The sequence below is a fragment of the Polypterus senegalus genome, chromosome 14 (genome assembly GCF_016835505.1).
Source record: "Polypterus senegalus isolate Bchr_013 chromosome 14, ASM1683550v1, whole genome shotgun sequence".
Classification (NCBI taxonomy): Eukaryota; Metazoa; Chordata; class Cladistia; order Polypteriformes; family Polypteridae; genus Polypterus; species Polypterus senegalus.
In genome coordinates, this window is record NC_053167.1 from 132,405,548 (window position 1) to 132,423,676 (window position 18,129).

General features: G+C 44.3%; 1 protein-coding gene across 1 annotated transcript in view; it reads right to left on the minus strand.

Annotated features, from left to right (window-relative positions):
* lrp8 (low density lipoprotein receptor-related protein 8, apolipoprotein e receptor) overlaps positions 1-18,129 on the minus strand; it is a 454,742-nt gene that overhangs the window by 24,954 nt on the left and 411,659 nt on the right. The window contains exons 12-13 of the mRNA XM_039734789.1: positions 16,125-16,243; positions 5,127-5,266 (exon numbers count right to left, since the gene is read on the minus strand). Of these exons, the coding sequence (XP_039590723.1) occupies positions 5,127-5,266; positions 16,125-16,243 (259 nt within the window). The remainder of the gene's footprint in view (positions 1-5,126; positions 5,267-16,124; positions 16,244-18,129) is intronic.

The following is an 18,129-nucleotide window of genomic DNA, read 5'->3' on the forward strand; positions in this document are numbered from 1 at the left end:
GCAAGCGATCTGGCAACGCTGCGCTGTTGTCCTTGATAGAGCCCGTGTATCAGTACCCTCCCACAGCTCAGTGCGAGTTTCAACTCCTTCCGTTAACTACGTGATTTTTGTGACTGCTATTAGCGAAGTTGTGTTTTTGGTTGTGCGTCACGCAAAATGGAACAGCGGAATTTGGAGCAACGTTGTGCCATTAAACGGCAAGTGTGACTTTTGAAAAGTTAAAACAGGTCTATGGGGAACATTCTTTATCCCGAGCTCAAGTTTTTCGCTGGCACAAATCATTTTTGGAAGGCAGAGAACACGTTGAAGATGAACACCGTTGAGGGAGGACTTCAACTTCGAAAACCAATGAAAACATCGAACGTGTGAACACTCTTGTGAGATCAGACCGTCGTTTAACATCAAGAATGTTGAGTGAACAATTCAATTTGAACAGATTTACCGTTCATCAAATTTTGACTGAACATTTGCACATGCGAAAGGTCTGTGCCAAAATGGTGCCCAAAAACGGCCCTCTCCATAACAGAATTTTTGACCTCAAAAGGCATTCATTCCTGTGGTTCCCCAGCCCCCTTATTCACCTGACCTCAGTCCGTGTGACTTTTTCTTTTTTCCTAAACTGAAAAATGTCCTCAAAGGACGTCATTTCGGGACTTTAGAAATCATCCAAAAGAGTGTAACGGACATGCTGAAGACCATACCGGTTGAAGACTTCCAGCGCTGCTACCAACAGTGGGAACAACGTCTTCATCGGTGTGTAGCTGCCCAAGGGAACTACTTTGAAGGGTAAGATAACATTGATGTTTGAAAAAAGTAAAAACTTTGGTAAATAAAAAATCAGTCTCATTACTTCTCTGCCACACCTCGTATTTAGATATGCCTACATATAAAATCTGCGATGGAGTGAAGTCGCGAAAGTCGAAGCGCGATATAGCGAGGGATCACTGTACTGATCGGGACTTTGTTAACTGTGAATCACCGCACATTTTCAGGCATAGCCTTTTGTGAAAAATAAACCTTTTATTTTATGAAGATCTTTCACAGCCCTTTTGGCATCTAGTCGAGGTTTTGACGGCGTTTCTCCCCTCTAATGGTCAATGTGAAGCGAGGCTACGTAATAATAAGTATTTGTTTTTTGTCGGTGTTGAGTGCGTTTTGTTTTCATCGTCCCGTCTGCTATGCTACATGTGTGTAGAAGTAAATGTTGTCCCCGTAAGATAAAAGGGGAAGGATGATGAAGGGAGACCGCAACCCTGAGATGGAAATTACCTGTTGTTTTCCACCAATTACATCCGGCACTTTCATTATTTAAACTAGAGGGGTGAGGAGAGAGAAAGAGAACAAAGATCGTGAGGAGGAAGGAGCCATTAGAACATCAGAACACTCGAGGCGAGAACAGGCCATTCAGCCCACCAAAGCTCGCCAGTCCTATCCACTTAATAATTCCAAAAAACAACATCAAGTCGAGTTTTAAAAGTCCCTCAAGTCCTCCTGTCTACCACACTACGTGGTCTCTTATTCCAAGTGTCTATCATTCTTTGTGTAAAGAAAAACTTCCTAATGTTTGTGCGAATTTTACCCTTAACAAGTCTCCAACTGTGTCCCTGTGTTCTTGATGAACTCATTTTAAAGTCCCCGTCTCGATCCACTGTACTAATTCCCTTCATAATTTTAAACACTTCAATCATGTCACCTCTTAATCTTCTTTTCTTTAAACTGTAAAGGCTCAGCTCTTTTAATATTTCCTCATAATTCATCCCCTGTAGACCTGGAATCAGCCTCGTCGCTCTTCTCTGGACCTTCTCTAGTGCTGCTATGTCCTTTTTGTAGCCTGGAGACCCAAACTGCACACAGGACTCCAGATGAGGCCTCACCAGTGTGTTATAAAGCTTGAGCACAACCTCCTGTGACTTGTACTCCACACATCAAGGCGCTATATAACCTGACAGTCTGTTAGCCTTCTTAATGGCTTCTGAACACTGACTGGAAGTCGATAGCTTCGAGTCCACTATGACTCCTAAATCCTTCTCATAAGGTGGACTCTCGCTTTTCTGACTGCCCATTGTGTATTCAAACCTCACATTTTTACTTCCTATGTGTAATACTTTACATTTACTGACATTAAATTTCATCTGCCACAAATCTGCCCAAGCCTGTATGCTATTCAAGTCCTTCTGTGATGATATAACGGATTCCAAATTATCTGCTAATCCACCTATCTTGATATCATCTGCAAACTTAACCAGCTTGTTACTTATATTCCTATCTAAATAATTTATAGATATTAAAAATAGCAGCAACCCCAGCACTGCCCCCTGCTGGTCACCACTCTTAACATCAGCCAGTTCTGATGAGGCTCCTCGCACCATCACCCTGTGCTTCCTGTGTCTGAGCCATTACTTACAGTCATTTTCGTCCATTATCCCGTTTATTGTGCCATTCCATTACTTGTGCAACCTGTGCAGAGAAACCCGGGGTTTGGATTCACACCAACCATTACTGAGGACACACACGGTGAGGTCGTTTATGTATTGTCAGGAGGAAGCAAGTCATCAATATCCGCCGGACTTTTACAGCTTTGGGACTCATCATTTACATTTCATCTGCTGTTTATTATCAGTCTGTGTTCGTGTTTATGTGCTGTGATAATTCATTTATTGTTCAGGGGCACGGGAGGGTTTTTGTAATTAGTATTATTGTTGAATATCTGTGTGCTTGTGTACATAATATATATAAATATTCACAGGTGTCATTAGGAGAGTGCTGGTTTGTGTGCACTGACATATTATTGAATATTCGTCTGTCTTCATGTGTATATATACTTATCACTTACAATATATCTACATGTGGTTTATCTGTAAGTCAGGGGTCTCCAACCTTTCTTACCCCCCGAGAGCTACTTTTACAAAATGGAGACGGCCGAGAGCTCCTCCTGTTTTCTAACGTTTATTCTCATCGCGTATTTCAACTCAAACAAACTGAATACGCTTGTTTTGCCTGAACATTTACAAAATCTTGGTGTCCACAACTCACATTTTGCATTAAAACATCTTAAAAAATATTTAGTTCACTTGCAAGTGCATTTTGTACGTCTGTAGTCATTTCACACTATTGAATAAAAACATGAAGGCTGTCAAAACAAAACAATGCAATTCCAGATCCACAGATATGACGTCTTCATTTGTCATTTTGTCACATGTCACTTTATTCACAGGTCCAGTTACACGTGATGTGTGTTTTTAGTGAGTCAGATGAGTGGCACTGAGGTGTACGGTGGAGTGGAGCCACTGAGGTTCTCTCTCATGGAGTCATTTACATGTTCGTCTCTCAGTCTTGCTCTGAACTTTCACTTCATGACATTCATGTCAGACTCACAGAGGTATGGAGACCCAAACAAAGCAGACATTTTCAGAGCTGCTTGGTGAAGATTCTTCTAGTTATCTGGCTCTGCTAAACACCAGAAATGCTGTTGAGACTTTAACTGCACATTATTTTGAAGGTTTGCTAATATCTAATATATAAAATCCAATGTCTCTCTGTCTATATGTCTGTCTGCTTTTCACGAGAGAACTACTTCAAGGATTTAGATCGTTTTTTTCTATAATTTACTTGAACATTCTGGTTGATTTTGTGACTTCTCTCATTGCGCTATGTATCAGAGTTCGCGTGCGGTAATCGATTTTTTTACACGAATCTGAGAAACACGTGATACCGGTAGCTTGCGAGCAACGTGTTGGAGACCCCTGCTGTATGGAGTACAGCTTGTTACCGTCTTGAGAGTCTTCAGGCTAGCCGAAGCAAAAATTGACTTGGTAGTCTAATGGCTGGTCTGGGGAAAGGGGTTGGTCATTACAAAGTTTTGAAAAGTGCTTTGGGACTCCCGCAGTCACGACTAGGGGATTGCATCTTTAGGAAAGGAAATGGAAGTAGAATATAAGGGAATTACAGAAAGTTGTATGATAACTCTTTAATTTAATATTGTCTTTTATCAGTATGCTGCTGCTGGAGTATATGAATTTCCCCTTGGAATTAATAAAGTATCTATCTATTATATAGTGGCTTATCTATCTATCTATCTATCTATCTATCTATCTATCTATCTATCTATCTATCTATCTATCTATCCATTATATAGTGCCTTTCATATCTATCTATCTATCTATCTATCTATCTATCTATCTATCTATTATATAGTGCCTTTCATATCTATCTATCTATCTATCTATTATATAGTGCCTTTCATATCTATCTATCTATCTATCCATTATATAGTGCCTTTCATATCTATCTATCTATCTATCTATCTATCTATCTATCTATCTATTATATAGTGCCTTTCACATCTATCTATCTATCTATCCATTATATAGTGCCTTTCATATCTATCTATCTATCTATTATATAGTGCCTTTCACATCCATTATATAGTGCCTTTCATATCTATTTATCTATTATATAGTGCCTTTCACATCTATCTATCTATCTATCTATCTATCTATCTATCTATCTATCTATCTATCTATCTATCTATCCATTATATAGTGCCTTTCATATCTATCTATCTATTTATCTATCTAAAGGTTTTAATTTTATCAATTCCTGGAGGTTTAGGGTCCCCCACCATAACTTTACATTGCAGTTCACTGCTATCCCACTGAACCCACCTTGTTGTTTACGGACACTAACCATCACTGCAGGGCCGGAGCTTCTATAGGATGAAGGACAGAGATACTCATCGAGGATCTGCAGGATGTAAACCCGCGTCTTAAGTTATTAATATTATTCAAGCTTTGTGAAGGTAACCAGTTCCTGTTAGGCATTAAACCCTTTCATGGCAGCCTGACCCAGTTTGGAACAGTTCAGCCCAAGCAGCGGGGGAAACTGAAGGTAAGGTGGTCTCGTCCCTGTTGGGTATTCAGTGGTGTGATGTTTACAGAGGTCGCCAATCCTTATGAAGGATTCCAGAGGTAGATATTGCAGGGTGTGCATGCAAAACAAGGTTTACAATTTAAGCATTTCCAGGATCAACATGTCCGCCTATTGGCTAAAGTGCCAGTTGTGGGCACTTTAAAGAAAAAACACATTTGTTCCTGAACAGCAAGATACAAACCTCAACAGTTCATTACCTCAAACACTGTCAGGGCAAAGGGGTGACCCGGGTGACTCGTGAATGAAATGAGGACCTTCCTGTTTCCTCCACTGAAGTCCACGCTGGATATGAGGTGAAGTTTAGAGTCCACCCAGTAGAGACGTCTGTTTGGTAAATCTGAAACAGAATCACGGAGGCTGTTGAGTTTTGATTCAAGTGGACTGATGGGGCCGCCGGACCACAATGATGCTGACTGCATTACTGAGTTCTTCACAATGGAAACTTCCAGCCACAAACTAGACTTCTATTAATTCTGTTTCACTGTATAACCTTTTTTTGTTCACATTTCTATAAATTTCACTAAACCACCACCTTCTCTAACATGCAGAAGGCTCTGGTTTCTCATCTGGAGCCGTGGCTTCTCCAGACCAGCTTGTACAGTGTAACGGGAGGTCTTATCAGGTTATTAAAGACCTCTGAGACCAAATACGTAGGCAGTCAGATTTTGGGGTGACAGTGGGCCTTTCCTGCCTCAATGGGGTTCAGTCACACCCCCTCTTTGGGACACCACATGACATTCAAGTAGCAGTAAACCACTTCACCTCGAGGTCAAATGCGTAACGGGGCTACAGACACTGAGTGGATAAATGAGGTCCTGAAGCTCCTCTACGTCTACATGCCCTGCTAAAAGACCCAGGACCCTAAAGGTGAAGCCCGACTAAGTCTGTCATCTACAGCGCTCTGTAGTGCCAATAACAACTAGCAGAAAGGCAGGCTGGGTTTGCCATCTGACCAGAAAATCCAAACAAATGGATGTGGCGAGATGGAGTCTCAAGAAATAATGAAAAGTTGTGAAGCCACCAAAATGTAGCTGTCTGTGAGCTTCACCGGTCAGTCCAGAAGAGGCGTATCCAGTCCAGCTTACTAAAACTTTGACCAGTTAGCTTTGGCCAATCAGGCCCCAAACATGGGGTGCTGGCAAAATAACAAGAAATGTCTCAAAACATAGCAAAAGCCCCACAAGGAGGAGGGTGACTGTAAACCCCTGTCTTCTGTACAGATGGGAAAGCAAAGAAGCTTTATGAATTAGGGGTTAATAACAAAAATAGAAAAATACAAGGAAAAGCTAAAAAGAGCAAACTTTGGCAATCCGAGCGCAAACAAGTCTACAGTAAATCCGCCATCCAGTAATCAGAATCAAGAAGAATCCAAAGAAAATAGCATTAATTAATTGAAAAAATACGCGCCACACAAACGCAGTGAGCAACTGGCCGGCACTCCAGATAGAGGCAGAGGGAGGAGCCAGGAGCTGTGACATCAGGGTGGTCCCGCCTCCTGAGGGCTCCACCCACAAAACACACAGAATGGCAGCAGATGATTGCAAAAATAGCAGTAAACAGACACAGCAGTAATAAAACAATATGACACAACAATAAATACACGTACATTTCACAACAGTGACGCTCTCGTCAATGGCAGCCATAGAAAGTCTTCCTACCCTGGCTGGGGTTCACAGTCTTGTTTTATGTCTTTTTTTGTTCAATGTTTAGTTGTTGAGTTATGTTAATGTTACTTTTGTTTTTTGTCAGCTTTGTTTTCTATGGGGGGTGTTGGTGGGATGGGGACTTTATTCTGTTTATGATGCTGCACTTTTCTTAATCTGTTGTTCCCCTTAATTCTCTCTTTATAAATTAAGTAGCAAAATACCCGCGCTTCGCAGCGGCGAAGTACTGCCTTAAAATTTAAACCTTTTTAAACTGAGGGAAAATATACCAATAATTATTTGTTAAGGATCTCTTTGTGTACCACATTGTGAGTTTGGCCCTCCGGTTGTAATATGGCCAAGCTGTGCACTGAGCTTATTCTTGAGCATGCAACGTACAGTTGGCCATATGAACAGTAATCTTGTCTCAAATCTCACAGCTTGGACTGCTGCTGTCATAATCGGTTTGAGTTTCATGGTTTGTTTCAATGACGACAGTATTTGTAGGACTTGTTGTGTTGAAGAGACATTCGGCATCTGTCAAATATTTACGTACATCGGTTTTGGTTAGCGCAGGGAAGCCGCCTACCAAATTTTGTGAAGATGGGGCCATAAATAAGAAAGTTCAACATGGCGGACATTGTCGACTGTTATCGACTGTTATGTGTAGAATTTCGAAATGAAACCTGCTTAACTTTTGTAAGTAAGCTGTAAGGAATGAGCCTGCCAAATTTCAGCCTTCTACCTACACGGGAAGTTGGAGAATTAGTGATATTTGGAAAATTCAATATGGCGGCAGACAGTGGCATCACACCACCGAAATAAGTACGCACATCGGTTTCGGTTAGCGCAGGGAAGCCGCCTACCAAATTTCGTGAAGATGGGGTCAGCCTTCTACCTACACGGGAAGTTGGAAAATTAGTGACGTTTGAAAGGTCAATATGGCGGCCGACAGTGGCGCCATACCACCGAAATAAGTACGTACATCGGTTTCGGTTAGCGCAGGGAAGCCGCCTACCAAATTTCGTGAAGATGGGGCCATAAATAAGAAAGTTCAACATGGCGGACGTTGTCGACTGTTATCGACTGTTATGCGTAGAATTTCGAAATAAAACCTGCCCAACTTTTGTAAGTAAGCTGTAAGGAATGAGCCTGCCAAATTTCAGCCTTCTACCTACACGGGAAGTTGGAGAATTAGTGATGTTTGGAAAATTCAATATGGCGGCCGACAGTGTCATCACACCACCGAAATAAGTACGTACATCGGTTTCGGTTAGCGCAGGGAAGCCACCTACCAAATTTCGTGAAGATGGGGTCAGCCTTCTACCTACACGGGAAGTTGGAGAATTAGTGATGAGTGAGTGAGTCACAAAGCTTTTTTTTCTATGCCTTTGCACTGTCCCATTTGTTTTGGGGGTTGTTCCCCAAGACATAGGGCCACCCGCCAATTACTGTCAGAAACTGTCATCCTCAAATTCTGAAGGGTCTTCCACAGTTTCTGGTAATTTGGCTTGAAAGTGCTCGGGATCTTCAATGTTTATTGTGACTTCTGACTTCGTTTTGACTTTCTGTATTGGGGCTTTAGTTGTATCGGATGGGCTTATCCTTTTGGGCAAATCCTATTGGTTTTGTGCTCCACAGAACTTTATTGTTATTTTAGAGCATTTTCCTGAAGAATAACACTTTTTATTTTATAAAACTTCTATATTCTATCTAGCTGGGGTTTTTTGAAGGGATTTCCCCCTCCAGTGAGCATTTAAGGGGAGTGTTTTTGGGACTTAAACGTGCTTTGGGACCCCCAGTCACTACAAAAAGTTGGGAACCCACAGTGTAAATGTGAGGCAAATTCATGAGCAGGGCTTTGTGGTTGGAAAGGGCAGCAAAAAGGGTCAAGAGGTGACTTATACAAAGAAAACCTGGTCAGCATTAGAAAAAGGCCTCACCATAGGCAGTCGGACCTTGAAACTGAAGAGGCAGAGGAGGTTTAGGCCTGGGCAGATGTGAAAACTATATCGACTATGTAAGAAACATCACCTGGATGCACTAGGACACATCATCAGTGATGTACGTATCCTGAGGTCATCGGGCGTTTCGGGTCTCGCAACATCATACACCCTCGCTCAGGTGACCCAGCTGGGGTTGATCAATCCCCAACTTGTATCCCAGAAGCGATCCGTGGATCAGCCCTCTTCATCCAAAGCCACCTTGAGGCTTTCTCTGCGGCTTCACTTGCGGATTTAATGGCCCTCTTCTTGGCCGCTCCTGTTATGCCCAACCGTGTGAGGCCTCTGCAAGTCCTCTACGGCCAATTTCTATGGGCTCATAGAGTACCCTCCAGCCTCTGTCCCGGCACTCCTCCACCAGCTCCTGGTACTTGGCACATTTCCTCTCGCAAGCTTCCTCGATTCCCAGGGCACTGCCAATTCCAGCAGGCCTCAGATGTAACGATCATGTCTGGCCGGAGTGGTGGTGTTATAATTTGCTGCGGGAATTTTAGCTGGTTTGCCAAGTCAGCCTGCAGCTGCCAGTCAGAGGCTGTGTGGAAGAGGCCTGTTGTTACTACCTTTGCCTGGCATTGCCCTCCCGCTTTAACGTGGAGGAGTTTGCTTGTGTTGATGGCTGCAGCCAAGCTTTCAGCAACTGCCTTGAGCACCTTGTCTTGGCGCCACCAGTAGCGGCCATCTGCCAGTGCCTAAGGGCAGCTGCTGAGTAGATGTTCTAGAGAGCCTCTTCCTGAACAACGTGGGCAGGATGGTGTCTCCCTCTTTCCCTAGACGTGGAGGTTTGCTGGGCTCGGCAGGGCATCGTAGACCTCCTGCACCAGAAACCGGACATGAAAGAAATCTCCCTCGCTTTAAAAGTGCAATAAATACTATTAAATAATCCCCTTGAAGAGAGAGGATGACCTTAAACCTTTGGTATGAGGACACCATTAAAACAAGAACATAAGAAATCTGACCATTTGTCGCACGTTTGTTTAACTAATAGCTACGCTGGCCCAGTAGCTCATCCAGATTCTTTTTAATGGTTGTCAAGGTTTCTGCTTCAACTCCATGTCTCGGTTGTTTGTTCCAGATTCCCACAAGTCTTTGCACAAAGAACTGCTTCCTGGCTCCAGTCTTAAATGTTCTTCCCCTTAACGTTCTCGACTATGAGATTCAATCTTAATGAGGGCTGAATATTATTTTCAAAAAAAACTAGTTTCTAAAAAAACAATGGTTTCACACAGAAATCAACATTAAAACATCTGTTGCTGCATGCTGTGGCTGCCAGTTTGCCCAGAATGTGCGTCAGGCTTGCTGCCAGGCTGTCTTCACTGGTCGCAGTGCATTGCAGTCTGGTTTCTACCTCTTATCATTGTCAAGTAGCAGTCCTCCCACACGACCAGTGCCGTAGGCTTATCAGCTACTTGAACCTGTTCAGCACCACGATTAGCTGGGGACCAGTCAGCTGAAGCTGGAACCTCACATTCGTTTTCAAAATCGGAGTCCGACAAGTCCTAGTCCAGTTCAGAATGCTTTACGCATTCGCTTTGATCTCTTGCCATTATGTCAGTGCCATTTTTGCCGATGTTTGCGCCCTCCTACTCACACGTGCGCAGGGAATCTCGGTCAAACCAATGAAGCCAACTTTCCTTCTAGCAACGAGAGTCCAACTAAAACATAACAGTTGGTTTTATCACAGTTTACAGGCGATTACCATCGTCAGCTCCTCCGTTTGACAAAATTCGACATCAGCCCTGAAAGAGTTACGTTGAAAGATTTCATCTGGAACTCACAGAGCCGGGGACTCTCAGGCCATATAACAACCATGACAGTCTGTTCTTGACGTATTGAAAGCCTTTGTGGTGGTAATCATTCGACGGAAACAAAGTTCCTGTTGTAGTGTGCAGCCGGGAGGACCCTTGCCTGGCTGGGACGTCTCCACGCTGGGAGGACCGGGGGGAACAAGTGTGGCCAGAGTGTTACCTCCCCCGGGATGCTAGACGGCAACCCCCCTGGGTATGCAGTGGTGCCTCGGACTCCCACAGGGGTTCATGGGAGTTGGAGTTTGGTGCAACCCTGTTGGGATCCGTGGGTACTGCCACGGGGTGCTGCAGCAGGAGCTGCTGAGCCCTTATGGGCAGTTCTTCTGCCACACCCGGAAGTGCTTGTGGTATAGCGGGTCCACAGCTCACTGTGCAAAGGCCATTCATTTTAAATAAATGATCACCGCGCTCGCGGCTTAGCGAGGGGATGTTGGGGCATAGCGAGCCGTGGGGTGATCCGTAAGATGTGGGCATTTCTCACCGAGTGCACAGGTGAGGAACTGCCCACATTCGTGATTGTCTCATGGCTAATGCTGCAGCTGCTGTGGCCCGCGTCATTTTAAAAAGTGCGAGGCGGCTGAGATAGGGAGAAATGTGGAGAAAGGAACGAGATAAGGAAAGAAAGGAAAAGAAGACGGAGGTTGTATGGAGCGAGTGTGGAAGCAGGCGGTGCCGGAGAGAGACAGACACGCGCGGTGTGTGCGTGTGGTGAGCGCGGGATTGAGCGCTCGTGGGCAGCTGCAATGAAGCCGACACCCAGGCGTTTGAGTTGATGTTGCTCCCGCTGAGCGACCATGTAGCGGGAGTGACCAGGTGAAAGCGACGAGCCGCAGAAGGCTGCGGAAAGGCAGCGGAAGTTGGGAGGCTTGGTGGTGGAGTCCCCAATGTGTGCGTCCTGGTCATTGGTGGACATCAAGTCTCGGGGACTGGGATGAGAGCCAAACCGAAGCCAGGGATCGGGAGGTCTCCAGTCTCGCGAAAGTGTGTAAGAGGAGGGCAGCTGCAGACAGCGTCTTGCCTGCTGCTAAGCCCAAACGGGATAAGCAGGTGAGACGCTAATAGAAACGATGCACCGGATTTGTTGTTGTTTTAAAGACTGCTTCCATGAGAAGATTTTACCTCTGGTTTTAAAGGATTGCGTTTTTTTTCTATTTAGTGGTTTTACCTCCACGTTCTTTTATTGGATTATTTATTTAATGAAACATTTGGAGTACTGCACTATTTATTGGAACACCTGTTTTGATTGTCTTTTAATAAAAGCACTGTTTCACTTTTTGCACCACCCCTTGCTCAATTATTGCCTTCACTGACTAGCTCACTCGGTTACGTTATCGACGGTGTTGGGTTCAAGTGCTTCCAAAAATCAGATGGGAGTGTGGAGCCAGAACCCACATCGTCACAGTGCTTCCGGAAATAAGTCATCAAGCACCTGGAGCACTTCGGGATGTGTTATAAAAGGAGCCAGCAGCCATTACTCGGGGAGCCAGAGTCGGGAGGAGGAGTGACAAAGCCTGACCCGAGGAGTGTTGGTTTTGTGCTGTGCCAGTTAGAACGGAGAAGGTGTTGCCCACAGGTAGAAGAAAAGAAAAATAAAACATTTATTTGTTTTAAAAGTCTGCGGTGGGCTGGCGCCGTGCCCGGGGTTTGTTTCCTGCCTTGCGCCCTGTGCTGGCTGGGATTGGCTCCAGCAGACCCCCATGACCCTGTAGTTAGGATATAGCGGGTTGGATAATGGATGGGTGGGTGGATGTTTTCTAAGTGTGCCTCCCATGTCTGTCAGGTGACGGTATAGCGTCTTTGCCCCACTGTATATTTAAAAAACGTATTAACTCTTTCAGGGCTGATGTCGACTTTTGTCAAAAGGGGGAGCTGACGATGGCAATCGCCTGTAAACTGTGACAAAACCAACCGTTACGTTTTAGTTGGACTCTTGTTGCTAGACAGAAAGTTAGATTCATTAGTCTGACCGAGATTTCCTGCGCTGCCGTGAACAGCAAGGTGCAAGCAATGGCAAAAATGTCACTGACATCCGGAGAGAGATCAAAGCGAAAGTGTAAAGCAAAATGCTCCGTGGACGACGTTCTGCCTATCATCTCTGAACTGGACTATGACTTGTCAGACTCAGATTTAGATACAAGTGATTGAAAATGAATGTGAGGTTCCAGTTTCAGCTAATTGGTGCCCAGCTAATCGTTATACTGGCAAAGTTCGCCAGGGAAGACTGCCACTTAACAATGATAAGAGGTAGAAACCAGGCTGCAGTGCACTGCGACTTTGTCCCAGCCACATAAAGATAGCCTGGCAGCAGGCCTGCCCCATATTCTTGGCAAACTGGTAGCCACAGCATGCAGCAACAGATGTTTTATGCTGACTTCTGCATGAAACCATTGCTTTTCAGAAAACTATGTTTTTTGGAAAAAATATTCAGCCCTCAAAGAGTTAAAGAAAATAGCCACAAAAACAGTAGAGGTCATCTCAGGACCCCCAACTCTCGACTGCGCTGCACAAACACCAGTCACTGGCTTCTTGAGTAATGAGGGCCATGCAGCTGATCGGCGTCAAAATCCGTGTTGTGATCACCCATAATGCACCGCGTAAGTGGTGGTCAGCCGCAGCTGTGGTCTGTGACGTGACTCCCTGACGGCCATCAAGCACATGCAGACGTAGTTTGGAATTCCCTCCGCATCTCCGGTGCCGTTTCTCAAGTGCGGTGAACTTTGCCCGTGTGGAGTGATGCATCCCGCCATACAGAACGGAATGATTCCTTCAGGGTTTTGTCACACTTGGGGGGCGATCGATTCCAGCTTCAGTTCTTTTGTTGCCATCTCCCCGCCAGAAGTAACAGGCCGTGACCCCAGAGGTCCTTAGAGTCAGCGAATTGACAACAAATCCATGCAAGTCTGTGAGGGACTTTCTAGTTTTGTGCTAAAGCGTGTGACGCAGCCAGCGTCCCAAGAGTGTGTGGACCAGTGGCCGATCGTCTGTGTTGAGAATGGCTTGTGTGTCGTTTGGTCAGTTTCATATGTAAGCAGGTAGATTGCCTCTGTGCCCGTCTCCTCGGCCTGACAAACGCGTTCTGCTGGGCCTGTTGTACATTAGCAGCTAGTGTGGCGGCTCGTAGGCGACCCCTCGCATGACAGTCTGCTGTCACGGGGTAATGTCATGGAAAATGCTTTGCTTTTTTTCTCTTAGAGAAACGGGCTAAAATCCCTCCAAGCCGACGTGAGGGGCTGATCAGGACCGACCAGGAAGTGCAAGAGGGCATCACACCAAACACTTTTGCCCCTCACAGATATGAAATTCTGGGTGATTTTCCCTCAATAAATCAATGACCAAGTAGGATATTTTTGGTCTCGTTTGTAAAGCTGGGTCCTCCATATCTACTTTTAGCACTTGTGTCAAAATCTGAGGATGTTTTTTAAGTCATGCAGGAATGTGGAAAATTCTGAAGGGTTCACTAAATTTCAAGCAGCACTGCATAGTGCTGGGTTACCCAATGTTGTGCTGTGAAATCCTGCATATAAGTTGATAAATATTTTGTATGTCTTTATTTGTAACTTGTAACACTAATGTCTGTCATGTAAAAGAACAGCAATGGTTTGATGGTTAAGAACCCGTTTCAGGACTGAGTCTCTTTGTAATTTTATGTCAGGGTTGTTTGGGGTTAGTGGCTCAAACCAGTTTGTCCAGCGATTCTCTCAGTCAACCCCCACATGGAGGCCAACTATCTGTCTGTCTGGCAATCTTCACCTTAACAAATGGTTTTGGAGGGCAGGGGTGAAGGTTTCTGTGCCCCTTTGGTCTGAAGTATGGCTGTTTGGGATTGGCTTGTATTAGAAGCCTTTAAGTCGTTCAGGGGCAACGGGGCGAGAGACAACTCAGCGACAGGCAACTCGACGAAAACACAAGCGGGCAACAGACAACTCGGCGTAAGGACAACTCGGAGAAAGGACAACTCGGCAAAAAGACAACTCGGCGTAAAGACAACTTGCTGAAAAAACAAATGGGCGACAGACAACACGGTTGAAAGACAACTTGGTGAAAACACAAGTGGGCAACAGACAACTCGGCAACAGGACAACTCGGGTAAAGACAATTTGGCGAAAGGACAACTCAGCGACAGACAACTTGCCAAAAACACAACTCGGCAACAGACAACTTGGTGACAGGACAACTCGGTGAAAGACAATTCGGCAAAAGGACAACTCGGCGACAGACAACTTGCCAAAAACGCAAATGGGCAACAGAAAACTCGGCGAAAGGACAACTCAGCAACAGACAACTTACCGAAAAAACAAATGGGCAACAGACAACTCAGGAAAAAGACAACTCGGCGACAGACAAATTGCTGAAAACACAAATGGTCAAGAGACAACTCGCCGAAAAGACAACTCGGCGAAAAACACAAGTGGGCGACAGACAACTTGGCGAAAGACAATTCGGCGAAAGGACAACTCAGCGACAGACAACTTGCAGAAAACATAAGTGGGCAACAAACAACTCGGCGAAAGGACAACTAAGCAAAAGACAACTCGGCGACATCCTTTACCAGTTAGGTAATAGTTAGGTTCAAAGAGATTTTTTAATGATATTTAAATGACAATGTAGGATGCCGGAAAATCCACAGCATCACCTGCTCTATGAGAGTCCCAATACGTTGCGAATAAAGATATTCCTTAAGCCGCACTCGCAGGTTCACCTTTTGTATTCTAAATATCGTTGTCATACGATTACAATCAATACAATTTATATAAAGGATTAGCAATTTTGGTTGGAGAAGATAATGTAAGATAGAGTTTGTTCCATCTGCAGAATAAAGTTTGTTTGTCAATTATATAAATTTATTTTCAACATTTTAAATCACATTGTCATTTAAATATAATTAAAAAATCTCTCTGAACCTAACTATTACCTAACTGGTAAAGGATGTTGTCGAGTTGTATATTTCGGCAAGTCGTTTCTTCGCCGAATTGTCTTTTCACCGAGTTGCCTGTCGCCCAGTTGCCACCGAACCCCTTTAAGTACCATGACGCCCTACTGGCCGTAGGGTTTGGACAGAAAGTCTATAAATTTGCTTGCTTTACCCCTCCCTCTCCTCTCCTACACCATTACCATGAGGAGCACAACTCGGCAGCCATATTGGGACAGGCATGAGGCCTGTTCTAAATAAAGCTGACCACAAATGAAATAGAGACAACTAACAGACAAGTCTGTGCGCCTCCTGAAACGACACATCAGCATTTATCAGCTTGTATGGTTGCCAATATTCACTTTGCTTATTATTATTTATGAATATTATCAATAATACTTTATTTAAATTGTAACTTAACTCCTGCTTGTCTTTTACTACACCTAACTGCCTGAGGTTATAAATGTAGAAGGGAAGGTGGTGAGATGTTATGTGCTACAATACTTTAGTCTTTGGGATTTGAGGTATTCTGACAAAGGCTACACATTAATAATACAAAAGTTGAAAGCAGAGTAAAATATCACTCTATGAAGACCAAACACCCGACATGAACTCTTCAGACATGGCGGCACCACCACTGCTACAACAGCAAAACCTCTCGACCGCGTCGGCGTGCTGTTGACCCTGAGGGGCCGCCACATGCGGTAATTGACTCTTCACTGCAGCTAGCAATTGGGTTAATGAGTAGTTGGGTCTAATAAAGTGGGCACTTTGTGAAGGGGTCAATCAAGCGCCATCTCCCACCTCGCCAAACGCTTAGCACAAGAGTACTTACCCAGCGCAATTCCGTTAGGCCATTCAATGTTTTCTGACACCAAGATCTGCCGGCTGACTCCATTGAGCCCTGCCTTCTCAATCCGGGCCTGGTGTCCCCAGTCTGTCCAGTACATGAAGCTGAAACCACAGATTTAAACATGAATACGGCCAGTCGTAATATGTGCAACGTTTAGAAAGTGTGTCTGCCACACATTTGCTGCATACAGCGGACTCCTTCACTTCTGGCACACTTTACTGTGCTGTACATTTTATTTTCAACGGATACATTTGCCATTTTGGCTCATTAGTGAAAACAAGACATCTGAACGGTTTACAAATGTATTAAAAATCAAAAACTGAAATATTCATAGAAGTATTCAGACCCTTTGTGGTGGCCCCCCAACTTGTGCTCAGGCGCCTACTGTTTGCTTTAATTCTCCTGGAGATGTTTCTAGAACTTGACTGGAGTTTCGCCTGTGAGACACTGAACTGAGTGGACCCCATTCAGAAGGACACACTCGTGTCCCTGTGTAGAGAAGGGCCAACCATTCACACTGGCATGGCATGGCGTGGCAGACACCCAAGCTGTCAAGTCCAGTGAATGCTCTGTAGGGCTCTCAGCAGCACTCCATCAGTCGGGCACTTACGGGGGGCACGCTTGAGTAAAAGGCTTACTTACTATGTCCGTGTGAAGGACTCGGAGGGCACGACGAGTATTTGGGACCTGACTGACTTAAGGTGGCTCTTTCCGGGGGTGTCATTTATAAAACTTGGCAGGGATTTGAATGTGAAAGGATGCGCACCTGCATGCATACCTGCAGGCCAGGCTAGGATTGCAGTCCCATTAGAAAGCCCTGCGATGTTTCATGGGTGCCACTAGGGGGAGCTATAGGGACAGATCATCCCCACTTCAAGAAACTTCCGCCTGAGCCGGACGTGCTTCCAACCTGTAGTGCGGCCATACTGGAGGTTCTCCCGGGTCTGGCATAAAGGAAGCCACTCAAGAAAGAAAGAAAGTTCTACGTCGCGTTGTCACGATGTCATTCCAAACACGGAATCAAAATTCAATGCGATATTGACGAAAAGGTAAAAGTGAAAAGAGACTGAATATATGAACAGGTGATACGACAGAAGTGCGCAGAGCGAAACGCAGATCAGACGGCACGGCGGCAGCAGCAAGCTGATTGAGCAAAGAAGAGGTTAAAAAAAAAAACTGCATTTAATTCCCATTATATCTCCGTTTAAGAGGGGGTGTCGGAGGAGCGACCGCGTCTCCTTGAGGTGCGTTCAGCCCCCCTCTTCACAGACGTGAAGTGACTGGCACGTAGCACAGGCCGAAAGGGTGGGGGGGTCAGGGGTGTGGAGCGTGAAGCCCCCTAGTATGTAAATATATAGTTATGTCTTATGTAGGAAGCAGACTGTAACAATCTTGTGTGAACGTTTCTGGTGGGCTCCGTAAAAGCAACCGACAGTTCTAGCAGGAAAACTGCGTAGTGTGATTTGTTTGTCGTTTAACGTTTGCGTTTGTTAACTACATTTTCATCTTGCATTATTCTTATTATAATAATGTGAATAATAATAATATTAGGTTAATTGACTTTTTTTTTACGTCGTCAAAAATTCTGCACGTAAAAACGTATTACTACACCACAAAACAAAACTTAATCCGTCAAAGACCCTTAAAAAAGGCTACTATGAACGTATTCTGCGATTATAAATTTTATTTTTTACCTACTATAAACATCCTATATTTATTTTGTGGATTCAGCTGCTCTCTTTGCAATTTTTCTTTATTCATTAATGAGCGAAATGTCGCTTGTTTCGCAGCATCGTAGCTAACGTGTTGGTGTTACCGTTTTTTCGTAAAAAAGAAATAGGAATCTTTTTTTTGTAATACGTTCATAATCAAAAAACAAATGTAATTAAGTTATCAAAATCGATAATATAGTCATGATATTTAACTTATAATATTTATTTCTATAGGTAAACCTTTAATTGATTGTAAAAGATGGAAGAGACTAACT